The sequence below is a fragment of the Triticum dicoccoides genome, chromosome 6A, assembly GCF_002162155.2.
Source record: "Triticum dicoccoides isolate Atlit2015 ecotype Zavitan chromosome 6A, WEW_v2.0, whole genome shotgun sequence".
NCBI lineage: Eukaryota > Viridiplantae > Streptophyta > Magnoliopsida > Poales > Poaceae > Triticum > Triticum dicoccoides.
The window spans coordinates 621708244-621733558 of record NC_041390.1 but is presented as its reverse complement, the minus strand read 5'-3'; the positions used below and the strand labels follow the sequence as shown (position 1 = coordinate 621733558).

At 43.6% G+C, this 25315-nt stretch overlaps 1 protein-coding gene, 1 long non-coding RNA gene and 2 pseudogenes across 2 annotated transcripts in view; 2 read left to right on the top strand and 2 right to left on the bottom strand.

Moving 5' to 3' along the window:
• Nucleotides 1-1761: 1761 nt before the first annotated feature.
• LOC119314727 lies at nt 1762-2370 on the top strand. The gene is made up of 3 exons (XR_005152430.1): nt 1762-1879; nt 1995-2068; nt 2281-2370. It is a non-coding gene; the product is annotated as an uncharacterized LOC119314727 (long non-coding RNA).
• A 153-nt stretch (nt 2371-2523) lies between these two features.
• On the bottom strand, nt 2524-6656 carry LOC119314726 (annotated as a pseudogene).
• A 431-nt stretch (nt 6657-7087) lies between these two features.
• LOC119314725 lies at nt 7088-10145 on the top strand (annotated as a pseudogene).
• A 13723-nt stretch (nt 10146-23868) lies between these two features.
• LOC119314724 (dynamin-related protein 1A-like) overlaps nt 23869-25315 on the bottom strand; it is a 10183-nt gene continuing 8736 nt past the window's right edge. Inside the window, exons 11-12 of the mRNA XM_037589419.1 lie at nt 24957-25207; nt 23869-24300 (exon numbers count right to left, since the gene is read on the bottom strand). Of these exons, the coding sequence (XP_037445316.1) occupies nt 23905-24300; nt 24957-25207 (647 nt within the window). The 3' untranslated portion in view covers nt 23869-23904. The remainder of the gene's footprint in view (nt 24301-24956; nt 25208-25315) is intronic.

Here is a 25315-nt window from a genome sequence, read left to right as displayed (position 1 = left end):
ACCAGAAGTCTTAACTAATGTAAAGGGCTAGGCAATCCACTTATGCACTTCAACCAAAAGTCCGAACTCATGGAAAGTGCTGCATAAGAAGGATGTGGAAGTATTGGGGGTGGAGAGAGAGAGAGAGAGAGAGAGAGAGAGAGAGAGAGAGAGAGAGAGATGGAAGTGAAACATCGACATCAGCGACATTGCTGCTCTAGTGCTTTCTCATCCATACTCTGCTTCTACTGTCTGTTATCCTTGTTCTATGTAATGGTGAGACATTTGGGGCCGCCTAATTTGTTTCTGCTTCGTGAACCATGATGGAGTAGCTTGTGTGTCTACTTTCTTTCTTTCCCATTTATGAACTTGGAGTAGCAAAACTCCGTTTATCCTTTTCTCGATTTTTGAGCTTCTCTATGGATCATGATTTCAGACATGGCTTGCCATGTTCTGTAGCTATCACTATTGTAAGATTGCTTTGTGTTCTCCTAACTGAATGCTTGATGATGATCTCAACTTTGCAGATGAACACATCATCCATTCCCCTACTGTGCGTACATACAACAGGAACATTGATCATGCATCCACTTTGCCGGACCATGGAGACCTACAAGGCAAAGGCTAGTCCAACCACAGACCATGACCTATTGCTCGGTACATGTTCTTTAGCTAAAGATCTTTTTGGATTTGTACTAAGGAAAAAAAGAGGAATGTCAAAGTGGCAGTAACCTCTAAATCCTGATAGAGCTTGCATCATCTGGCTCCAAGAAGGTTCGGCTAGTTGGATTTATCATCATTGAGCCCCGAATTGGGGAGGAAGGCACCTAAAATGCTGGCAATGAGAGGTTAGTGGATTTTGTGTTTTTTTATGTTGTGTTGGCTATTTGAATATGCTGCAAGAGTCTTTGTTGTCTACTGCAAACACTTAGGGTTTTTGTAGGCAAGTTACAAGTGGGGCCCGGGGAGGGGGGGTTGTCATGTTGTGATTCTTTTTACATGTTACATACTCTAGTCCCAATGTTGCTTAGATTGATTTTCTAGTTGCATATGTTATGACTTTTGAAAACGGATTTGTTCCAAGGAATGGGGATTTGTTGCAATGCACACCTTGATTATTATTATTATTTTGCTATATGAGGTGTCTAAAATGTGCCCATTTTTTATGCACCATGAAGGAAAATGTTGCGATGATGTTGAATATGTAGAAAACAGTATTGGGTCAGGGATTATACATTGTAAGGATTAGACGGTCAAGATCACACACTTAAATGAGATCGGGCAGTGGGGAAGCAACTGGTTGGTTGAAAGACGCCCAGCTTTGGGCATTGAATAAACTACGAGCAACCATGAATCATAAATCACAGAATATCAAATATATATCCTATATATATATATATATGATTTCCTTGGGGTACTGTGGACGTCGTGTAACCGCACAAACCGTATTGAGCATGCGGACATCGCGTAGCCGTACAAACCGTATTGTGCGACATGGACTCCCTTGCATGGACACACTAAAAAAAGTTTCATACACTATACTTACCGCTCGCCTCAGTCCTTCTTCCTCAACCGCTCGCATATGGCTCTCCTCTAGCTGTAGCCACTCACTGCAGCGTCCCCGTAAGGAGCTAACTTTCTATGCTTCCCCCAAACTTTCAGGACCCGAAAGTTCAGGGGCTGCCCGAAACTTTCAGACCATGCAAAAATGTGTGGCAACGGTTCGATTTGGGGGCTAGCTATAAATAGCCCCCTTCTTCCCGTGACCAGGATGTGTGGTAACTTCTTCATCGATTGTAACTCAATTTTTTTGGAGATGTTCCTCCCATTTCACTCAAACTTGTTGATTTTGGGGGACTGAAAGACAAGTGCCTGATCTACACTCCAACCAAAGCAAAAGGTGATTCCCCCTTGTTCCTTTGATGGATCTTGTTACTCTTGCAGATTGGAGACTCCTAGGTGGTAGGAGTCCTCGGTGAGAAAATGATTTGTCATTTTTCCCATCGTTTGTGAAGGTTTGGAGGCCGCCTCAAGGTATACCATCAGTGGTTTGCAATCACCTTCTTGGTGATATTTCAACGAGAAGAAGGTGAGCTTTCATAGTGTTGGTGTGCCTTTATGGTAACACCCACCCTTCCAACAGTGACTAGTTTCCCTCCAAAGAAGTGAACATCGGGATACATCTCTAGCCCTAACTCATTACTTGTGGTTTACTTTGGTCACATAACTTTGCTAGCACTATGCAAGAGTAGCCCTGTGTTCTTCTTCCTGAATGATTCGATGATGATCTCAAATTTGCAGGCCAGAAGTCGATGGGAGGTCGACACAGCGTCTGTTCCCCTGCCGTGCCTGCACCCAGCAGGGCCTCTCACCAGGCTCAACTTCGCCAGACCTCAAGGCAAATCCCTATGGGGTATCGCACAACAAAACATTGCATTTGAGTTGGTAACAGAGGCAAGATACCGCGGTCGCGGCAACGACATAACCAACCTCAAGCCCAATGTTTGATCCCCATTCGTTCAAAATATAGTGCCACAACCACTTTAATCATGTGTACCAGTTCATGTCCATAGTGTACAAACCAGTGGTGCGGCGTCGCCGGAACGCTCACGATGATCCTCGGGCTGGAGCACATGATTAAAGCGGTTGCGGCATTGTAGCGTGTCATGCCTGAATTTGGAGCAAACTTGGCACTTGAGGTTGCTTCTGCCATTGCCGCGTATGCGCCCACCATTAACACGACCAACAATGTCGACAGTCAGGATTTAAGCTACATAAAAATAAAATGCGCCTTATTTGATGCTAGACCAGATCACGGCAAAATTCAGAAAAGAAAGGCAGATAGGTTTGTAACTACTTTGTGGTGCAATGTGTACAGGATTCGGTAGAGGTTCAGTTGACACTTGAGAGTTCAAGGATGGAGGCGACATGCTTTGTTTCTGCTTCAAGAACCATGATGGAGTAGCCCCTTTCTAAACTTGGGAGTAGCAAGCTCAAACTTGGAGTTTCTGAACTTGACGTGTGGAACATCATTTTTGGACTTGCTTACCATTTTCGATGATGATCTCAACGTTGCAGGCCAGAAGTCGATGGGAGGAAGACACGGCGCCGTCCGTTCCCCTGCCGTGCCTGCACCCAGCGGGGCTCTCACCAGGCCTCCACTTCACCGGGCCACCGTATCCTGCCGGGCACAGGTTGCGTAGCCCGACCCTGGCGTACTGCACACTACCGGTTCTGTAGCTACTCTATTATGTCAGAACACTTGAGAGGGATGAACGCGAAACAACAGCAGCAGCAGTAGCGAAGATACTGCTGCTACTTCTCACTCGTACCCTGCTCCCTTCTCGTGATGCTTGTCTTTCTCCTCACCGGAGCTAACCACGACCGACGACGACAAACAGGGCAGATTATGATCTTTTCTGAACTAGCAACAAACAGCACAGCACAACACTCTGTCTAGTAATTAACAAGTGCTAGGAGTAGCTCCGATCTTTCTGTGTGATTGTTTGAGAGTAAAATCAACCTTGCGTCGCAGGAGAGAAGAGAGCAGCCTATGGGTGACGCCACAGGTTGTGTGGGTGTGTAAGTTAAATAACAAACAGAGATTTGGGTTTGTGACACAGAGCATAAGAAGAATGGCAAAGCTTTCAGTAACCTCCAAATTGCAGCAGATCTTGCCTGTCCGCGATTTGGTTCTTCTTCTTGATGATACAGCTCCTTCTATCGGTGCACAATCCATGGAGTGTCAGTTAACTTCTGTTGTGAAATGATTAAAGTTTTGCACTTACACGTGTTGCAGGAATGATGATTGCTCCTGCAGCAAAACGTTTCATATCCGTTCGCAGGATATGAAACCCCGGCATGATCATCACGCCACATCTCTTCCTGCCAAGAACACTACAAATCCATGAAAATTTTGTGCAATTACACCCATAAAAGAGTGCACTTTAGTAAAAAAATACCACAGCATCGCACAATGCACTGCCATTCAAATATTCAACTGAATGAGATCGAAATTGTACAGAAACAGTAACAACTGCGCCAATAGAATTATTTTACAGAAAGCAGTTCTCTCTAGGTTCACATTTACAATTTGCATCATCATTGTCGATGTCTTCTCTTCGTATTAAGGAAAAGAGTATCTTCTTCACATTGCACACAACAGAACCTTCTGTGGTAGGTAGGTCCAAATCTATCCAAGGATAATCTTACACTCTCAAACCTACGACGTGTAGGTATTTCACTCTGAGAATGTACTTATCTCTGATAATACTGAAGAATCTGCAGCAGGGGCGAACTCAGCCCCGCAGAAGAAAGGCTCGGGAGGCACCTCCAGGCCATCGATGCCAGCTTTGAGCATGTCTAGCACCTCGCTCATGGCCGGTCGATCATCTGGCTTCATTTGGATGCACCACAGCGCAACGATGCACAGCTTCCTCTCGACCTGATGGATACCAACAGCCTCCGAGATCTCACCTACCTCTTGCCGAGACAGCTGATTGTACACCCATGACGGGTAGTATGTCTAGCTTCTTGACGCTTGTGGGTCCACGTTCCTCCGCCCCTCGGCCATCTCCAGCAACAACATCCCAAATCTATAGACATCAGACTTGGAAGATATGGCGCCAAAGCTACGGGACACCATCTCGGGAGCTATGTAACCAACTGTTCCCCGGGCAGCACTCACTAGCAAAAAGCTGTTGTCCCTCGGGTACAGTTTTGCCAGTCCAAAGTCAGCGATTTTTGGGATGAAGTCACTGCCCAACAGGATGTTGTGAGGCTTTATGTCGAAGTGTAGTATCTGCATATCACACCCTCGGTGCAGGTAGCCGATCCCTCTCGCGATCCCCAAAGCAATCTCGTTGAGCTTGTCCCAGGAGAAACTCTTCTCTGGCGAGAAGATGTACTTCTCAAGAGATCCGTGGGGCATGTACTCGTAAACAAGAGCCCTCCTCATTTCTTCCGAGCAGAAACCCACCAGACGCACTACATTGACATGGTGAATGCTTCCGATGCTGGACACCTCACTGATGAACTCTTCTCCGTTGGACATGGAACTGACCAACATTTTGATGGCAACATGGACGTCACCGGGAAGCACACCTTTGTACACGGACCCATAGCCTCCTTGGCCCAGCTTGTCTCTGAAGTGGCTAGTGATCGCAGTGATGTCTGTGTAAGCGAACCTTGTTGGGCCAAGGGCTAGTTGCATCTGGAGGAACCTCTCAACTGCGTCAACTGATATCTTTGTTTGCCAGTACTTGTAGGCAAGGAAGGTCAATACGGACAACGGTGCAAACACTAATCTGGATACTATTGCAAACACTGCATAAACAAGATTGCAGAATCGAGTTAGATGTCTACAATTGTGGAGCTGTAATTCTTAGGATTGGGCTAATCTGGATAGTAAAGTATTGCAAACACTGCATAAACAAGATTGCAGAATCATGTTAGATGTATACAGTTATGGAGCTGTAGTTCTTAGGATTGCAGAATCATACCGATAATGAACTTCACAATACTTATGGCAGATACTATGACCACCGCTGCCCAAAATAATTTTGTTTGGTGGGAGTAGTAATTTACACATCTCAAGAAATGCATGTCGATAACAACAATCGCCGAAGTCTGATTTAGGATGTTTGAACTAGACATCTTTTCATGGAAGTTACTGCAAGTTATAACAGGAACTGGTGAGAAGATAAACAGCTTAATCTAATTTGAGGCAGAAACTGCAACCAGAGAGAGAAGTATCTAGTCCACGAAGTGCAGACTCACCTCACTGAATCATTTAGGCATCTGTTGATGATCCTAGAATATTTCCAGGGAGCATGATATCCAGGAAATCTAACAGCAAACCCTGTCCTCATAAATTTTACGACATCTTCATAATCATAACTTGCATAACCATTTGGCCTCGGACGCCAACTTCCCAGAGGAGTCATGGCCAAGTATCCACATGAAGGCTCAACATTTCGAACCGAATAAGAAAACATGGTAGTCAACACATAAACAAAAGAAGTGTTCGTACTCCGGCAAGCGACAGGCCTATAAATAGCATCATCTTTTATCATGCGTGAACAACTCATGAAGGCAGCCCATTGGCCTGAATCCGGATAGAGCAGTATCGTGTTAGCTGATTGCAATCCATAGATATAAGGATGTTGATTCCCCTCAGGAATAGGGCAGCTGCTATTATCCAAACTGGCATCAACAACCCAGAAAACAGAGTCACTATAGGAGATGCTAGTGACGAAGTATCTCCCTGTGTTGATGTGAATTATAGCCTGGCCATCGCTACAAACTAGCTCGTATTCTTGAACACCACAGCCAGGTGGATCACCTCGCAAACGGAAAGGATACCCGATGTCTTGGAGTTGTCCACAAGAGAAAGAGGGGCAAACTGCTTTCCCCAGAGTATTTTCTGCTCCAGTCTTGGCTAGAAGAACTGAAAGTGTGGAGGAGATTGCTAGTGCTAGGAGCATAACAGAACGTGGAAATGCAACGGAGTTCGTCATGGGAGCTAAACAGATGCAGGATCAGGCATGGGCGCTGCAACCAGAGTTCAAGAGAAGGATACTTACTTATCAGAGACTTGACCAGTGTGGTATACGGGTTTCCTGCTGCATATGGACTGATGGACACCAGAGAAGAATAATCAAGCCTAGTATGATTAGCCAAAGCCTGGTAATCTTTTTCCAGTCAAACTAGTATACAAAAGCTTTTGGCTTGTATAGAAGATAGGCTTTGGCTTGTCATTGGCAACACCCAAGAAGGCTTGTATATGGATTTCCTGGTGCATATATGGACTGATGAACGCAATCAAACAAGAGAAAGAATAGTCAGGCCTGGTATCCAGTCATGTGGTCTTGTTAGTCAAACTAGTATACATGAGCTTTTGGCTTTGTACGGAAGATAGGCTTTGACTTGTCATAGGCAACATCCAAGAAGCATCCTCCATGGAAGAAAAGTTGGAATCCATCCAACTATTTAATGACAGTCACCAATACCAAGGTAGCATGACAAGTCAAAGTGTCTTCGTTCTTTATGATTTCAACACTACAAGAAGCTCAGATTTGTAGGCCTAGCTTCATCTCATTGCCTCCAATCTTCACTTTTTTCCACAGAAAATGTTCAAAGCTTTGGTTGTAGCTCTGTTATTCTCAGTTCTTAACCATGGAAGTAACAGAGCCACAGCAAGTGGTGATGGGGATTTCTTCCATAACTGCCCACCATTCAGGTGCGGTGATGGCAGAACAGAGATTCAATTTCCGTTCCGCCTTGCCACCAGCCCCCAGTATTGTGGAGCACCTGGCTTGGAGCTAGCATGCTCAATGGAAGCAGACACAATCCTACTTCACCCAATTCTTGGACTATGCAAGGTCACTTCAATCTACTACAGTTTCGGTGTTCTGAATGTTATCCCGCTAGAAGAATCATGGACTAGGTGCCCGCTTCAGAACATCTCTACCACCAATCTATCAACTAGTGTATACATACCCGACAGTTACGGGGGTGAAACTGCAATCCTGGTACGCTGTTCAAGAGAGTTGATATGAATGGAGAAGGCCTGTACGACACCAGGTATGGGGGACAGTATTGTTGGCCCAATCTCTTGCCTGAGCAACGCAAGCCAGTTCATGTATTTGATGGACGGTAGTAAACCAATGTATATTCTTCCCTTAGACTGCACAGTGGTTTCAAATGGTATTTCAACGCCGTGGGATTATGATATCAAATCTGCTGTGTTATTTGCCGAAAGAGCCAGAAGGGTCATTGCATTTGGTGAGACAACCTTGACTTGGTCAGGTCCTACCATAACCGACATTTGTCTAGGCTGCGAGCAAAACAGGCATCCCTGCGGATTCAGCTCACAACGCAGGCAAGCATTCTGCAAGCGCCAAGGTATTCTTTCTAGTAATTCTTAAGCATCGAAGGATTTGTTCTGAATAAATTGCATGCCTTAAATATTTTTTGACAAGAGTACCTAAATGATCCAAATAAAGAACAGTTCTTTTTATACACCATTTGCTATTTCACTCACATGGTTCTGATACTCCCCCATACAGATAGCATATACAAGATGAAAAGTATCCTGTTTTGTAGTTACATTCTTACTACAAAAGTATCACATTGTTTCAGAAACAGCAACTATGTTTAGCTCCAAAATTTCTGATAAACAGGCTGGTTTACAGGGTAAAAAATCTCTAAACAATTAAACACACTATTCACCATATCTAGGAAATAATCATGCTTGAACAGCCATATCAAGAAGCTCAGGGATGAAAAACCTTCATGATTATGCAGACAAACCAATGACACCTTCTGGAAAGAAGGCCTGAATTCCAGCCCAACTAAACTGCATTTTTGTGATGCTCATACTTTTGAAGAAATAAAATGATGTCCCAAGAAAGTTCAGATATATGCAAATAGTTTCATGATTATGTTATTTTGTGAACCTAGCATGCTCTTCAGTAGTTCGGAAGTTAAAATCAATATGTCAATACGATAAACCTACATGTGCTGCTCTTGGTTCAAATATATCTGTCGGATTTACATTCAACATATTATATCGAGACAGATTTATGGTGCTTATCTTGTTAACTTAAGCTGTTAGTTTTCTCACTTGTTCAAGAATTGTAGCAATGCCCAATTTAAGTATGTGTTCACTGTCATGTGGACACTGCTATAATGCCCCACCCACATGAATTGAATCTCTTTTCAATTCCATCAACAAAGAATTGGCATGAGTTGGTGTCCTTATTTAACAAAAATAAATCAGTAGCCCTTTTTCTCTTTTATAAAAGAAATAGAAATTGCCTGGATTCTGTTCTTTTCCACGCCAAATCTAAATCGCTTATTTCCTACATGCAGGTTCATTGCAATTTAACAAAAAAAATCTTGCTTTCAAGTCTTTCCTCTTATATTAGATCATAAAAAAAATGCAAGAATAAGAGTGATAAACAAAAAGATGTATGCATAATAGTCATTGCAGGTATTATGCATACATCTTTTTGTTTATCACTCTTATTCTTGCATTTTTTTATGATCTAATATAAGAGGAAAGACTTGAAAGCAAGATTTTTTTAATCCAAGTAAAACTCACTATTTGCCTGCATTCTTGTTTTCAGCAACATCATCGGTAGCCACATTTGTGGTTCTCTTGCTGACGGCAGCCACAGCACTCTATCGATCCCTAAAATCAAAAGTTGATGAAGAGGTACGTCTGAAGATCGAAATGTTTCTCAAGGCATATGGCACATCAAAACCAACAAGGTACACATTCTCTGAAGTTAAAAAGGTAACAAGACGATTCAAAGATAGACTGGGTCAGGGTGGATTTGGAAGCGTATACAAAGGTCAGCTGGCAAATGGAGTACCTGTGGCAGTAAAGATGCTGGAGAATTCAAAGAGTGACGGGGAAGAGTTCATGAATGAAGTTGCGACAATTGGTAGGATCCACCATGCTAATGTGGTCCGCCTCTTGAGATTCTGCTCAGATGGAACAAGGCGTGCTCTTATCTACGAATTCATGCCGAACGGATCACTCGAGAAATATATATTTGCACATGAATCAGATATTTGTCGAGAGCTAATAGCACCTAACAAAATGCTGGAAATAGCATCGGGCATTGCACGAGGAATCGAATACCTGCATCAAGGGTGCAATCAGCGGATCCTCCATTTCGACATCAAGCCTCACAACATCTTGCTGGATTACAGCTTCAATCCAAAGATTTCTGATTTTGGGCTTGCGAAGCTGTGTACAAGAGATCATAGCATCGTCACACTGACTGCAGCAAGAGGAACAATGGGTTACATTGCGCCAGAACTATATTCACGGAACTTTTGGAGAATATCCAGTAAGTCTGATGTCTATAGCTTTGGCATGCTGGTGCTGGAAATGGTGAGCGGTAGGAGGAACTCGGATATATGAGAAAATAAGCACGGAGCAAGAACTGGAATCATCAAGGGAAATGACGCAAGAAGAGAAGGATACAGTAAGAAAGCTGGCCATTGTGGCACTGTGGTGCATTCAGTGGAACCCAAAAAATCGCCCATCGATGCCAAAAGTGTTGAACATGTTAACAGGAACCTTGCAGAGTTTAACTATGCCCCCCAAGCCATTTGTTTCGTCTCCGGGCCACCCCATGCCGCAAATCTAGAGATTTGTTTCACAGCAATTCTAAATGTATTTATTTTGGACAATGAGACTTAATATGCTGCAGTAATGCCTATTGTACAACTAATGGAAAAAGTAGTTGCCACTTACCGTGTGCTCCCTCAGTTCCTAAATATATCTCCTTTTAGAGATTTCGATATGGACTACATAAGGAGCAAAATAGACGAATCTCACTCTAAAATCCATCTATAAACATCCGTATCTAGTCCGCACTGAAATCTCTAAAAAGATTTATATTTAGAAAAGGAGGGAGTAGTAGTAATCGTGGCGCGTGCATTTGTAGTAGTATTGGTGAATTCGACTAGCAAGCAATCCTCACTGAACTAGTCCCCGTCTCGTTGCCGGATCTGTGCCAGCCAGCAATCCATGTGCTGAAAATCCTACTCAGGCGTAGGTAACTAAGTGGGCATACAGATGTGAACTGTGACAGTACAAGAATGCACACAAGAGGAAGGGAAAGAAGAAGCTTCACCTTTCTCGGAGGTTGAGGGAGGCAGTGGGCTACCGGAGACGGCAGCGGCGGCGGTGGCGGCGGGAAAGGACAATGCTCAGGCACGGGGGCGCGCGGGTGGGATGGGGGCATTGGGAGTCGGGAGACGGTCAAGATCGCCGCCGCCCAGCCGGAGTTCTGTCGGGAAGTGTGGTGGGGCGGCCGGCGGAGGAGGTATTGCCCGATCTGGTGGGCCGTGGGCCTATAAATTCAAGTCGTTACAAGGTTTTGTATTGGATTGACCGCAGTCTACCTGAAAATTCAAATGTTCCCAAAAAAAAAAAACACTGAAAATTCAGGTGTAAGAGCTACTCCTCGCGAATAATGTCATTCCCCATTTTTTTTTACCCTTTTCGCTACTCCCTGCGTTTTTATTTACTCTGCATATTAGATCTGACTGAAGTCAAACTTCACAAAGTTTGACCAAGTTTATAGAAAAAATATGAACATTTACAATAGCAAGTTTATATGATGTGAAAGTATATTCAATAATGAATCTAATGGTAATGGTATTGATTTGTTATAGTATATGTTAATAATTTTGTCTATAAATTTTGTTGAAGTTTATAAAGTTTGACTTCGACCAAAGCTAATATGCCCAGTAAATAAAACGGAGGGGTATTATTTAGAGTTTTTTCTCATTGTACTAGTAAGATGCCGAAATCAATAATTAAGAATCACTCATTGCAAAGGCCACTCCCATCTATGTACGCCACTTGTCCCAACATGAGATTTTTCTCATACATCCATTTATTTAAAATGTTTTGTCTCTTAAACCCTGCGTCCAAATCTCGAATAGTTTTCACTGTTGGATTTTTTGCGTCGAGATCTTCAAAAACTAGATACCATGTTGATAAGTTCTGACGAATTTTTTTTCATTAAAAAATCCGTGCCTCTCACAGAAAAAAAAACGTGTTTTTCATTTTCAAGAGGCACAACCGTACTTCGCGGAAGCAAATCTGTGCTATCGCGAATTCAAACCCGTGCCTCTCGTGGAAGTATAAAAGAAAGAAAACACATTTTTTTTCCGAGAGGCATGACTGTGCCTCTCATCTATACCTCTCATGAAGGTAAAAAAACGTAATTTTTCGTTTTTGAGACGCACGACCATGTCTCTCTCGGAAGCCAATCCATGCTTCTTGTGGAAGCAAATTCACAGCTCTCATAGAAGTAAATAAAAAAAACATGTTTTTTCATTTTCGAGAGGCACGATCGTGCCTCTTGTGAAAATAAAAAAAATCACGCTTTTTTCATTTTCGAGAGGGACAGCCAAGCCTCTCACGGAAGCAAATCAGTGTGTCTTGCGGAAGTAAAAAAACACATTATTTTCGTTTCCGACGTGCCTCCCGCGGATGAAAAAAAGCATGTTTTTTCGTTTCTGAGAGGCTCGGACGTTCCTGTCGCAGAAGCAAATCCGTGTCTTCCGCGGAAGTAAATTCGTGTCTCTCGCGGAAGCAAATCCGTGCCTCTCGCGAAAGTAAAATATATATTATTATTATTCGTTTTTGAAAGGCATGCCTCTCGCGAAAGCAAAAAAAAGCTTTTTTTACACATAAAAAACATTTTTGCAAGAGCTAGGAAATACAGTTGAGAAACCAAAAAGCCAAGAAATCATCTAAAAAGCCGAAAACGCATGCGGAAAAATAAAATAAAAATAATAGAAGGGAGCGCCCAGAGATGACACGTGGCGGCTGCTAAGAGCACGCCAAGCGACACGCTCTCAGCCCACCCCAAAGTGACCCTTGTGGGGCTTCAGAACGAGCACTCGTTTGTTAGTTGCTCCCTTAAATTTTTTGGGTTCACCTATTCAGCGCGTAGTTCGCGGGCGAGCGGGAACGCGTGCACCGCAGTTGCTCCCCCGTGCGAACAAGTGGGCCGGCCTGTATTTTTGCTCCTTTCCAGCTTTGCGAAGGTTCCAAAACCTTCCCAAACAGGTTTTTTTCCCTTCCTTTCCTTTTGTTTTTTTCTGCTTTTTTTCCTTTCTCTTCTAGTTTTGTTTTTTTCCTTTTCCTTTTTTTGGTTTTTTCTTTTTTGGTTTTTACAAATTGATGAGCATTTTTCTGAAATCTGGGAACATTATTTTCAAATCGCTGAACATTTTCTGAACTTCAATTTTTGTTTATCGAACCCAAAATTCATCATATTTTAAAAAAATTCAACAAACTTTTAAAATATGTTCAACATGTTCATGTAATGTTTTCAAATCGAAATTTGTTCATAAAACTCAAAAAATGTTCATCATATCCAAAAATTATCTTGAAACATAGAAAAATGTGTATCATATTGAAAAAATGTTGTTTGATTGAAAATTGATTCAGAAAAATTCAATATAATGTCCATCGAATTTAAATTTTGTTCATCAACGTGCAGGTTTTTGAAATCGCGAACAATGTTTGAATCAATGAATGTTTTTGTGGAATTCATAATTATTTTATGAATTCACAAGCATTTTTTCAATATGCAAATAATGTTTTTAAAAATCATGAACATTTTTTAAACCACGAACATCTTATGATTTCTGGAACATTTTCCGAAAATTCACTTTTTTGAATTTTGGAATTAATTTAAAGAAGAAAATAAAACATAAAAAGGCAAAAAAAAACAGAAAAACTGGGGCGTCCAACCCCGCTAATGGGCGGCCTAATAGGGGTCCGCGGGAGGAGAGGCGGTGCGTGCCGGCATGTTCGCCAGCGCCTCACGCGCCAAATAGGAGCTTCTGTAAAATGCCCATCCTTGGAAATAATGTAACTCATTGAAAATTTTGAACTACTTGTTTCTTTTATTTTATCATGTTATAGCCATTTTTAATTTTTATTAAACATTTATCTAGACAATTGCAAGATTTTCAAAAGTGTCCATTGCACTGGTTTAACCCATGAAATAGGGAAGCACTTTGATAATGCAAAATAAATTTGTGAGATAAATGCAATACAACTTTTCTTTGCATCCTTAGTCAATATTGTTGATCAGCTTCTAGTTGTATAAAAGTTCAGACTTTAGTTACATGAACAATTATGCACCTTACATTTCTGGATGGGAAGATCAAAACTTGATATGTCTCCAACGTATTTATAATTTTTAATTGTTCCGTGCCATTATATCATCTGTTTTGGATGTCTAATAGGCTTTAATATATTTTTTTATATTATTTTTGGGACTAACCTATTAACCGAAGACCCAGTACAAATTGTTGTTTTTTTGCCTATTTCAGTGTTTCGCAGAAAAGGAATATCAAACGGAATCCAAACTGAATGAAACCTTCGCGATGATCGTTTTTGGAACAAACACAATCCAGGAGATTTGGAATGAAGGTCAAGAAAGCCACGAGGCGGCCACAAGGCAGGAGGGCGCGCCCCCCACCCTCGTGAGCCCATCGCAGCTCCACCGACCTACTTCTTTCGCCTATATATACTCTTATACCCTGAAACCTTCGGGGAAAGCCACGAAACACCTTTTCCACCGCCGCAACCTTCTGTACCCGTGAGATCCCATCTTGGAGCCTTTTCCGGTGCTCTGCCGGAGGGGGATTCGATCACGGAGGGCTTCTACATCAACACCATAGCCTCTCCGATGATGTGTGAGTAGTTTACCACAAACCTTCGGGTCCATAGTTATTAGCTAAATGACTTCTTCTCTCTCTTTAGATATCAATAAAAAGTTCTCCTCGATCTTCTTGAAGATCTATTCGATGTAATACTTTTTACGGTGTGTTTATCGAGATCCGATGAATTGTGGGTTTATGATCAAGATTATCTATGAACAATATTTGATTCTTCTCTGAATTCTTTTATGCATGATTTAAATATCTTTGCAAGTCTCTTCGAATTATCGGTTTAGTTTAACCTACTAGATTGATTTTTCTTGCAATGGGAGAAGTGCTTAGCTTTGCACTAATAGGAAAATGGCTATATATGATATGGCCACTAATGGCGCACCAGACATGTGGTGCGCCACTACTATATACTAATGGCGCACATGGTGCGCCATTAGTGTCCGAATACTAATGGCGCACCACACCCACGATGCGCCATTAATAACAATTTTTTTTTCAATTTTTTTCAAAACTAGTAAGGACGCACCAGTGGATAGTGCGCAATTACTTGTTAAACTAGTAATGGCACACCACATCCACGGTGCGCCACTAGTAAATTTTTTTCAATTTTTTTTTCAAAATTAGTAATTGCGCACTAGTAATTTTTTTTCAATTTTTTTAACAACTAGTAATGGCGCACCGTGTGTGTGGTGCACCATTACTTGTTCAACTAGTAATGACGCATCACTCCCACGGTGCGCCATTACTAACTTGGCCCAAAAATTCCACCGAATGCACCCCCCCTCGTGGACCGCCTTTTCAGTTAAAAAAAAGAAAATGATGGAAATGTCAAAAAAATAAAAGAAAAATAAGTTTCCCATGTGATATGTGGTCTACTTGTTGGGAAAATTTACAAATATGAATTTCGACTTTATTTGCAAAATCTCTCTGGAATTTGTAAAATGGGCATAACTTTTGCATACGAACTCGGATTAAAAAGTTTTTTGTATGAAAAATCATCTACTCGAAAAGTTACATCCGAATTTAACGGGGGAACCCTGTTAAACATTTTCAAAATCCCCAAAAACCTAACAGAAAAAAGTTACGGGGCTTTTAAGATCTAGAGGGAAAAAATGGAAAAAATTTCAAACTTAGTAGTGGCGCACCGTTTGCTAGGTGCGCCACTAGTAACAAAAAAAATGGTTTAAAAAAACGAATTTTTTTTCAAAATATGATACGTAATATGACCGGGAAGTTTGAAATATTTTTTCAAAATTTCATCGTACTCATGAACATGAACAAAGTCCTAGACATCAACAAGGTTTAATAGGATTGATATGATAGATATATCAACAAGTGCCTGTGAAGTGAGCTGGTGCTGGGGCTGGATAAAATTGCAAAGTTAAGCATGCTTGGGCTGAAGTAGTGTGAGGATGGGTGACCTTCCGAGAAGTTTGACCATAGAGTGCGATTTGACTTGAGATTAAGCCATAGTGACTTGAGATTAAGAAAAAAATGATAAAAAATTGATTTTTTTTAAAAAAAATCTGAAAAAATAAATTTTAATTTTTTTTTACTAATGGCGACTTCTATGTGGTGCGCCATTAGTATACCAGATACTAATGGCGCACTGTAGGTTATACTAATGGCCATTAATATACCAGATACTAATGGCGCACCAGTGGTGCGTCATTAGTAAAAAATCTAATGGCGTGGTGCTAGTGGCGCACCTGTAGTGCGCCATTAGTAGCGAAAATAGGTGCGCCACTAGCAACCCTTTTCCTAGTAGTGTTGGGTTCAATCTTGCGGTGCTCGATCCCAGTGACAGAAAGGAAAACGACACGTATTGTATTGTTGCCATCGAGGATAAAATGATAGGGTTTATATCATATTGCTTGAGTTTACCCCTCTACGTCATGTCATCTTGCCTAATGCGTTACTCTGTTCTTATGAACTTAATACTCTAGATGCATGTTGGATAGTGATCGATGTGTGGAGTAATAGTAGTAGATGCAGAATTATTTCAGTCTACTTGTCACGGACGTGATGCCTATGTTCATGATCATGCCTAGATATTCTCATAACTATCCGCTTTTCTATCAATTGCTCGATAGTAATTTGTTCACCCACAGTAAAATATGCTATCTTGAGAGAAGCCACTAGTGAAACCTATGGCCCCCGGGTCTATTTTCCATCATATTAATCTTCCATCAACTAGCTATTTCTGTCGCCGTTTATTTTGCAATCTTTACTTTTCAATCTATACAACAAAAATACCAAAAATATTTATCTTATTATCTTTATTAGATCTCACTTTTGCAAGTGGTCGTGAAGGGACTGACAACCCCTTTATCGCGTTGGTTGCAAGGTTCTTAATTGTTTGTGCAGGTACTAGGGATTTGCGTGTAGTCTCCTACTGGATTGATACCTTGGTTCTTAAAAACTGAGGGAAATACTTACGCTACTTTGCTGCATCACCCTTTCCTTTTCAAGGGAAAACCAACGCATGCTCAAGAGGTAGCAGAACCTAGACTCTTTAGTTAAAGGCCTATTTGGATTTCCTCACCCGCTTCACTGAAGTTAAACATAATCTACACCGAGGAAGGTACACCATATTCTAACAATCTTACCGCGGTTGATCAATTTTTGTTGCTCACATTCCACAACTTTAAACTTTCGTTATTAATTTTAGGAGAAGCAGGGAATTTCATGAATGCCGTGATATTTGATCTATGACATGAATTTAAATTATTTGTATGCCATGTTTAAATTTAAATTAGATGAAAATATAACCGTTGGTTTTTTATACTTTAGATTTGTGTCCTAACTTTGAGCCTACCCTCTACTTTCGTTCTAGATTCGCCATACGTACCAAGAAGGAACTTGTAGCTCTTCTTTTTTTGCTACCATCTGAGCTCTGTTATTCTATTTTCAATAGTCGGGGTGGTGATGATCTTGGCGTAGCATTCCACATAGTACAATCATTCTGATAGGTCTAGAGATGCATGTGGATGGTCGATCAATATAAAATTTCCCCTTCATGAAGCAAAAGAATATTGTTTTAAGTTATCATATATAAGGATGTGCATAAATTTTCATCCATGTTTTTTTGCTTATCTTTTTGTTGTGTGATATTTTGTAGTACAAATAACACATCATCTTAATCTCCATGCGTTCCTAGGTTCAAAAGTAGAGGTAGAAAGTTTCAAAAAGGACGTTAGAGTATAAACTTTGCATCATGGACCTATCCTTCCAACAATTTCATTGACCAAAGGGGGGCCTCATGGATCTATCCATCATGGTACTACAGGAGCTTTACGTACTCCAAAATAGTGGGGTCATAATTCTTGTGTGAGTGCAAGAATGCTAGCATGTGATCAGTTTGCATGAGTTGGTGATTATGATTGTACTCAATGTCCACTGCCACGCATGTGTTTTCCTCCTGCACCGTCACCCTCATTCTTGCATTGCAGCCTGTCCTCTGCGATGTTTTGTTTCGCTTCCTGTTAGCCTCTGAAACAAAAGATGTGTGTATCCCTTGGAACACGCAAACAAAATACTTGTGGTTGTCATCCCCCCGTCTTCCTGATTCCAAAACCAGCATGTTTGGCGTATCTGTTATAAAATTCCCTTGCTTTCTCTACATCTTGGAATCACATCTTTAGTCTTGGTATTAGATAATCTGGGAGATCCGGCGTCTGCAGAAAAAGAAAAAATAATCTAAATGGCATGTTAAAATGCAGTTTATGAACTTGTTATCCTAGAGGGAGCAGAAAATTTGCAGATAATACAAGATGCGTATATAAATATTTTGTATCACTTACGTGCATGTATGATCACAACTCCACCGGAGTCTGCTGCTGTCCCTCTGGGATGGGGCACGGCAGAGTAATCATAGCAGGATGCAGGAGTGGATCACGAGGAGGAAGGAGGGCTGAAGATGGCCTCTCTCTTGTTTGCGTCCTTTTTTCTTGAGGTGGTTGTGGAGGTATTGCGATCCCGGTCTTGGTTTGCTCTTTTGTTTTGTGAAGCAATCCATCTATCTTATGTCCCGTACAATTCTGACTTGTAGCAGCAGCAGCAACAGGATCCAATGGTGGTAGTGTGCAGAGCACTCTCCTCCGTGCGTGTGTTCCTGTTGGATTTGTCCTGGGATCCGGTTTAGTTGCTTCCCTTTGGCATTGACGAGGCACACCAGGATAACCTCCAAAGTTACACGCAGGACTTGAGCTAACCCCCCTCCTCCATCGGCGTGCTTAGGAGTCTGCTGGTGGATACAAAGAATCCGCGGGGGATTTCCGACGTCACCCAATTAGGTGGAGGCGCAAAGTTGCGCGGATAGGGCTGTGACCCAACATCTTGGAAGTCTCCATGTGTTTCGGGTGTCATTCATTTTTGGTCTGGAGCAGGTTGGCAATGTTGTTGGTGCGTTTGAGGTGTGACCCATTGAGGGGGTGGTGCAACGCGTACATGCTTAGGATTGTGTACTTGCTACTGGGAACTTCTAAGCTTCTTCATGCGTCTCTCTTCTTGCTGACATAAATGAAAAAAATGTCTATTAGCACACAAGTTACATCTGCCTATACCTTTGTCTGAACTTAGCATTATTCACAGCCTGAACTTCTCATATAAAAGTGATGTTCATGTACATATTTTTTACCCTAGGACAGGCGTCACACTCTTAATTGAGCTGAGCATCTGCCAATACTTTTGTACCTGAACTGAGCACCCTTCACAGAATGAACCTCACATTCTGTTAATTCTACACTATTTGATTACTTATATGTACCTGAACTGAGCACTCTCCATAGCCCGAACTTCTGGTTTTGCAAAGGGGAAATACTGTCTACAGTTAAAAAACCTGAACCTTCATGAGTTTGAATGGTTGAACCACTAGTGCATACCAACCTGACCTTCATGCGAGATCACATGCATGTTCTATTTTTCCTTTTTTTGCACAGAACCAGATACATACCAACCTGAACTCTTATACACTTAATAATTAAACTTCACATGGCTTTTTACATGTGAATGCAGGCAGATTTTCTACTGTTTGTAGCCTGGACTGATGCTCACACACTACCTGAACTTCACATGGCTGTAAGCAGGCAGATATAAAAAAAACTTTTGTAGCCTGGACTGACGCTCACACACCACCTGAACTTCACATAGCTGTAAGAAAATAACAAATAGAAGGAAGAAGTTCAACCATACCCTGGCTAGAAGTTCGGCCAACCTTTTTCCAGCAGCTGATAGGCCACCTTGAGAGCAATTTGTCGAAGAGCTGGGAGAGGAACCGCATGGAAATACATGTCTTGCATAGGGCGCGAAGTTCACCTGCATGAAGCAAGAAGGTCAGGTAAGGGAATATTGAAGGAGTCCGCAAGATCGGGGAGGAACTTCATATACCGTTCTTAGATTTGAAGGCGCCGCCGATGCGGCCTCCGCCGCCGAGATGCTTCCTTGGGCGCGCTGTTCGCCGTAGGTTGCGCCTTGGCCTTCATGAGCACTGCTAAGCCGTCGGGCGGTGACGATGGACCGAGGAGGAGGCTTCCGGAAGTCCATGGCTGTTATTGGCAGAAAGTCTGGCGGCTTCGCCGCTCCAGGCGACGCGGGCTCCCTCGCGCCGGTGTCCACCATCACTCGCTCGCCCGCGTCGGCGGTCGGACAGAATGTGGCGACGGAGGCGGCAGAGCTGGATCCGGCCAGCCAGGAGGTGGAGACGGAGAGGGGGCGCTGGATCCGGTCAGCCACGAGCTGGAGACGGAGGGGAGGCGTTGGATCCGGCGGAGTTCGGCGGGAATCACGGGGGGAGCCCGGTGATCGAGGGGAGGAGCGGCGAGGAGGGGGGCTGGGGCGGCTGAATCCGGATCAGGACCAGGTGGGTTCTGTCAGGCCCTATATAGGGATGCTGTGATCGAAATAACTATTCTAATCCTGGGATTAGAATAGTGCTGTCCTACGAGAAATTCTATTTATATATATGCATAATGTGTACAATATGTAGTATCGTAAAATACCAGCAAATGAAAAAGAATTAAATGGAAAACACAAAATTAAAGGAAAAAGAAATCATGAATCCAAAACCCCCTAAACCTTACCAACCGGTACTAAAGGTCTTCTAGCCCCCGGCACTGGCTCGTGCCACGTGGTGGCCCTTTAGTGGCGGTTCATGTTGAACCGGTACTAAGGTGGGGGGACCTTTAGTCCCCACCCTTTTGTGCCGGTTACAGAACCGATACTGTAGGACCTTACGAACCGGTGCTATAGCCCGGTTCTGCACTACTGATAGGACATCACCAAATCTTTGCTAGAGTAGCAAGACCAAAGAAAACAATAACCAGAAGCATGCATTTTAGAAGATTTCCAACTTCCATAACTGCTCCAACTAGTTGGACCAATATTTTCTCCATGCATTCATTGTTGATCTGTGGATTCTTGATTTTGCATTCTTCATCTTTGGTTCAAAAGAAGTAGACATTGCTTCCCCTCTAGTTGCACATGCAGCCGCATCATTGCCTTTGGTTCTACTAAGGAGTGCACAAACGTCTATTAATTTTCTTTCTATCAATAAATCAATGTATTCGCCTTCCCAAAACCAAATGAGCATCCATCTTCCTACACACACGATGATGTTTGACATGAGCTATGGCAATTGAACCGAAGAATGAGCTATCGAAATGACCCGAATGAAAACAACACGTACCCCGTCTTTTTTGCATTTGAAGAACACCCATCCGGGGTGCTTCAGCATGCCCGAAGTTAGCCGCAGCACTGTCCGCGTGCAGTCGTCGCACTGTATTAGCGGCATCGACGAGCCATAGAGCCTCTGCGCGAACGCCGAGCCCGGCGGACGGCCAGCCGAATCCATGCCCGCAAACCATCGGCGATGGCGACATGACGAACCCGTATCTGCATAAGGTGATGCGACTTTGCCGGGGCTGCTCGAGATGCTCCCCGAGCATTCCATCGCTTGGCGCAGCCACCGGCGGCCAGAAAAGCCAAATCCAGCCGCCCGTGATGAAGGGCCGCAGATCCGCAACTTTCTGGCCTGCCGACGCAGGAGGGGGGGGAGCGGAGGGCAACCTTGCAAAATATTTTGCGGGCCGGCCACATTTGGGGGTCTGTTCGGGCGGGATTTTCCGTGCCGACCCGCATTTTGGCGGTTATTTTGCCGGTCGGGCTTTTTGCGGGGTCTGCTAGAGATGCTCTAATAGCGTGATTTAAGGGGCGACACTATTTTGTATAGCGCCCTATTTTTCCATTGGCTGGACATCGCAAGATGGACCAATCTATGAGAGTTTCATGACCATATGATCTTATCGATGGCTCATTCCTGTTAGGAGGAAAACTACAACTTCATTGTTGAAATCACCTCATAGGAACGACTCGTTTCCCCCAGCCCCCGCGTCACTCCGCTCGGGGCGACTCGGGCGGCGACGAAACCCTAGCGCGCGCCACCGCCCCCCTGCTAGCTCCTCCCTTGCTGCCACCAGAGTAGGTCTCCGGGCAAGGCAGTGCGGCCGACGAGGATGGTGGCGGCGAGGATCTGCTACTCCGCCTCCGTGCAGAGAGCCACGGACACCGAGGAGGCGGCCTCGGAAGGAGAGGCGACGACTGGCTCTCCGACGGCGTGGTGGCGGCGGTCGTTTGGTGGCTGGTCTTCGCATGCGGTCTTCTCCCCGGCGGACGGCGCCAGATCTGCAGGTCTTTCCCTCCCCCTCTCATAGCTCCTTCCACCCCGGCGCTGCTGGTCCTTGGCGGTCCCTGGTCGCTGGATCTAGTGCGTTTGGGGTGCGGGAGTGGCGGCAGTCCGGGAGAAATCCTTGGCCGGTGTGGCCCAGCCACGACGGTGACGACATCAACTGTTGCCGTGCCTCTCCCTGGAGGCTCCGTCGAGGTTCTATTCCTCTCTCCCCCTCTCGCCCCGGGTGAAAACCTCATCCTTTTGGATGGGGCGGCAGCGGCGCTCTACGCCGTCACCTTCCTGGAGGTGCCGCTAAGGTGGTTCGAGAGATGCGAGGGCGTTCTGATTTGGGGATTGGGGGATCGACGGTCGCGTGGTTCGATTTTATCGTTCTGCGCTTCCTTCCTCAGCACCTTCGATCTTGATAGCTTCATCCCTTCGTGTGTGGCTCTATGCGTGTGGGCGAGGATCTTCCAAGGCGAGCTCGTCTCAGCTGGGGGCGGGGCCGAGTATCTCTCAAGGTTGTTCATGGCTGCCATCTTATCTGGCTCTAGGGTGAGCTTCCCCATCTTCCGACGGTACGACGTCCTTCGAGCCAGGACGAGGGGTAGGGGTCCTCTTCGGAGATGGTTTCGGGTAGTTTGTTGCAGCTCACCACTCCTGGTGCAGATGAGGGCATGCTCCCTGCCTATGATGGGTCTCATCTTGTTAGTGCTTCCGCTCCGCCTATGGTTCTCATTCTGCGGCCGGGGACATCATCGACATCAAGCGAAGCTTTGTTGTCCATTATGTTGTAGTGCTTGGTGTTGTTGAGGTTTGTAAGCTGTCTAGTAGCACCACGTATCTGCCGTCTTTTTCTTTTTTCCTCTTGTAAGGTGCTATCCGATGTAACTCCTGGCCGGTTGATGGCTTTGTTAATTCAAAGCCGGGCTCTCTCTCGAGCCTTCGTTCAAAAAAAAATTCCTGTTAAGAGGGATTCTTTCGGCAACAACGCGTTTTGTCCCTAGCGTGTACATGAAGGGGGTAATACTGCACTGTATTGTGTAGGACTAATTTATTAATGCCAGCCAAGACGCCATGAATAGCAATCTTGGAGCACTTTCCGTTTGCCAAATCCCCTATGCGAAGAAAATGCACTTTCCGTTTTATGCTCCTTATAAAGTTAGTTACTCCCACAAGCTTAGTGAACAGGTCTCAAGTTCAAAGCCCATTTTTGCAATTTTCTCTACGAAATTTCCCTCACACAAGCTGACATGCGGGACCCACACCTGTATGGCAACATTTGTACGGTATTACAGAGAGTAGCGGGAGATGTAGTCAGGACCGTATTGAAGCGTATTCTTCTGTTTGAGGACAGTAGTGCAGCACTCCGCGAGTTCGAGGATCATATTGATACATGCCAGCGAGTACAAGGGTGTAATTATCTACGAGGAAAAAGAAAGCTTCAACTGACACAAAACCAAAACACGTGTTGGACATGGACTCGGAACCAACTCACGTGCCAGATCAATATGCACAATAAATTCAACCAGCAGCCAGTGTTACTATTTACACAACTCGATCGATTGCCGCCTATCCTATACTACTCGCCTTCGTTTGATCGCAAGATGTGCGCCTTCTCCGAGCACCCTGCTAGCCGGCCAGATGGACGCGAGCGATGGCAACGGCAATGCCATCTGCTTCCCTTGCGCCGTGCTCCTCAACATTCTCCGCTACCTCCAATGCCGTCCCCTCGCCAAGTCCAGGCGCGTCTGCTGCACCGTAGTCGCCCACAAGCTCCTCCTCCTTTACTTCTTCCCCTAGGGGGGCCTTTCCCGACATCTTTATCGACAACAAACTACTCTCTCGGGTCTTTTTTACTCTGCATATAAATTTTGTTCGAAGTTAAAGTACCTCTACTTTGATCAAACTAATAGAAAAAAGTATCAACATTAACAATGTCAAATCAATATTTTTAGATTCATTACGAAATGTAGTGTCATGGAATATATATTTGGTATTTTAGAGGTTCATATTTTCTTAATATATATTGGTCAAACTTTACAAAGTTTGACTTGACACAAATCTAATATGCGGAGTAAAAAAGACCAGGGGGAGTACAATCTATCTTCTTCTTCCTGGGCACCTCGGTCTCTCTTTCTTCTGGGCACCTCGGTCTTGAGCCTCTTGGCAAGAAGCAACTGGATCATCAAGTCATCTCCAACCTCCAGCATCGAGGACGCGACTGCGGAAGCAACTTTCTGAATTGATAGGCGCTTTGTATTTGCAACCTCCCCGATATAAGTCTTGTCTTCCAAGACAACTGTGGAAAGCCAAAGTGTCCTCTGGCTCTCTACAGCCACCTTGGAGGAGGACGACACATATACTGGGTCTGCAACCTTCTTTTTGCGTGCGTATTGTAGCAGAAGGCCAACCTTGCATATTGTATCCTGTACAGAAGAGTAAGAGTGACTTGATGTTATGTAGCGATGGGTGATTCTAGGAACATGCATGTACAATTTATTATGACAAAGGCGACAAAACCTTTCGATGAGGATATTATGTGTACACCCCAAACAACTTCAACCAAGACTAATAATGTTGTGGATTAGTCCTGCATGTTTAATAGTGGCAGCAAAGGAAAACACCTTGTTTACAGAATAATACATGCATCCAACACTTAAAACAAATCTAGGATGAAAACTGAAGGTTTGTAGTTTGGATATGTAGTACAGATATGTCTATCAGAGTAAGGCGCTCTAGGATGTTCATGCGCAATGATGTGTGACGGTATTAGCTCATAATGCTTGAAGGGATGCATCTTCACTATTTGCAATACATAGATTAGGCACTAATATGGAAAATGAATTTTGCTATTAATCAAATAGGTTTGACAAGCAAATCTTATGCATACCATCAAATTCTTTGTTTGCAACTATTGAATTAGAATAAGGATCTGCATATGTTGGACATGCATAGAATATGCTTTTCAGCTCTAAAAGTCCGAACATAGATTTACACACATAAGATGATGATGCTTTGTTGCAATTAAAGCATGTGTGTCACTTGCCTTTAAATCACAAAAGAAGATCGTGATAATGCTTACCTTGTTAAGCAGCCCAAGTAAAGTCTCCAGCGTCTCATTTCCCATCAATGCTGTGTAGGCAACATCCGCAGCGTCCTCCTCCGCATCTTTGCGACGGCGGTGAAGCATTGCTGAAATGAACTTGCGGTCCTGCACGTGCACTGTGCATTCAAAGTACATATCATGTGGCCCGCCTTCCGTACCTATGTGGTATGTGGGAAATGTACCATAGGCTCTGAGTGTATAGCCTTGCAGCCAGTTTTTCTTTCTCACTGCATAAGAGAAGAAGATAATTAGTGACACACAATTAATCAACTCAGATAATAGAAAGACAATTAGTACAGCTTGTTTTTTGTGACTGCAAAACATCAGAAATTCCC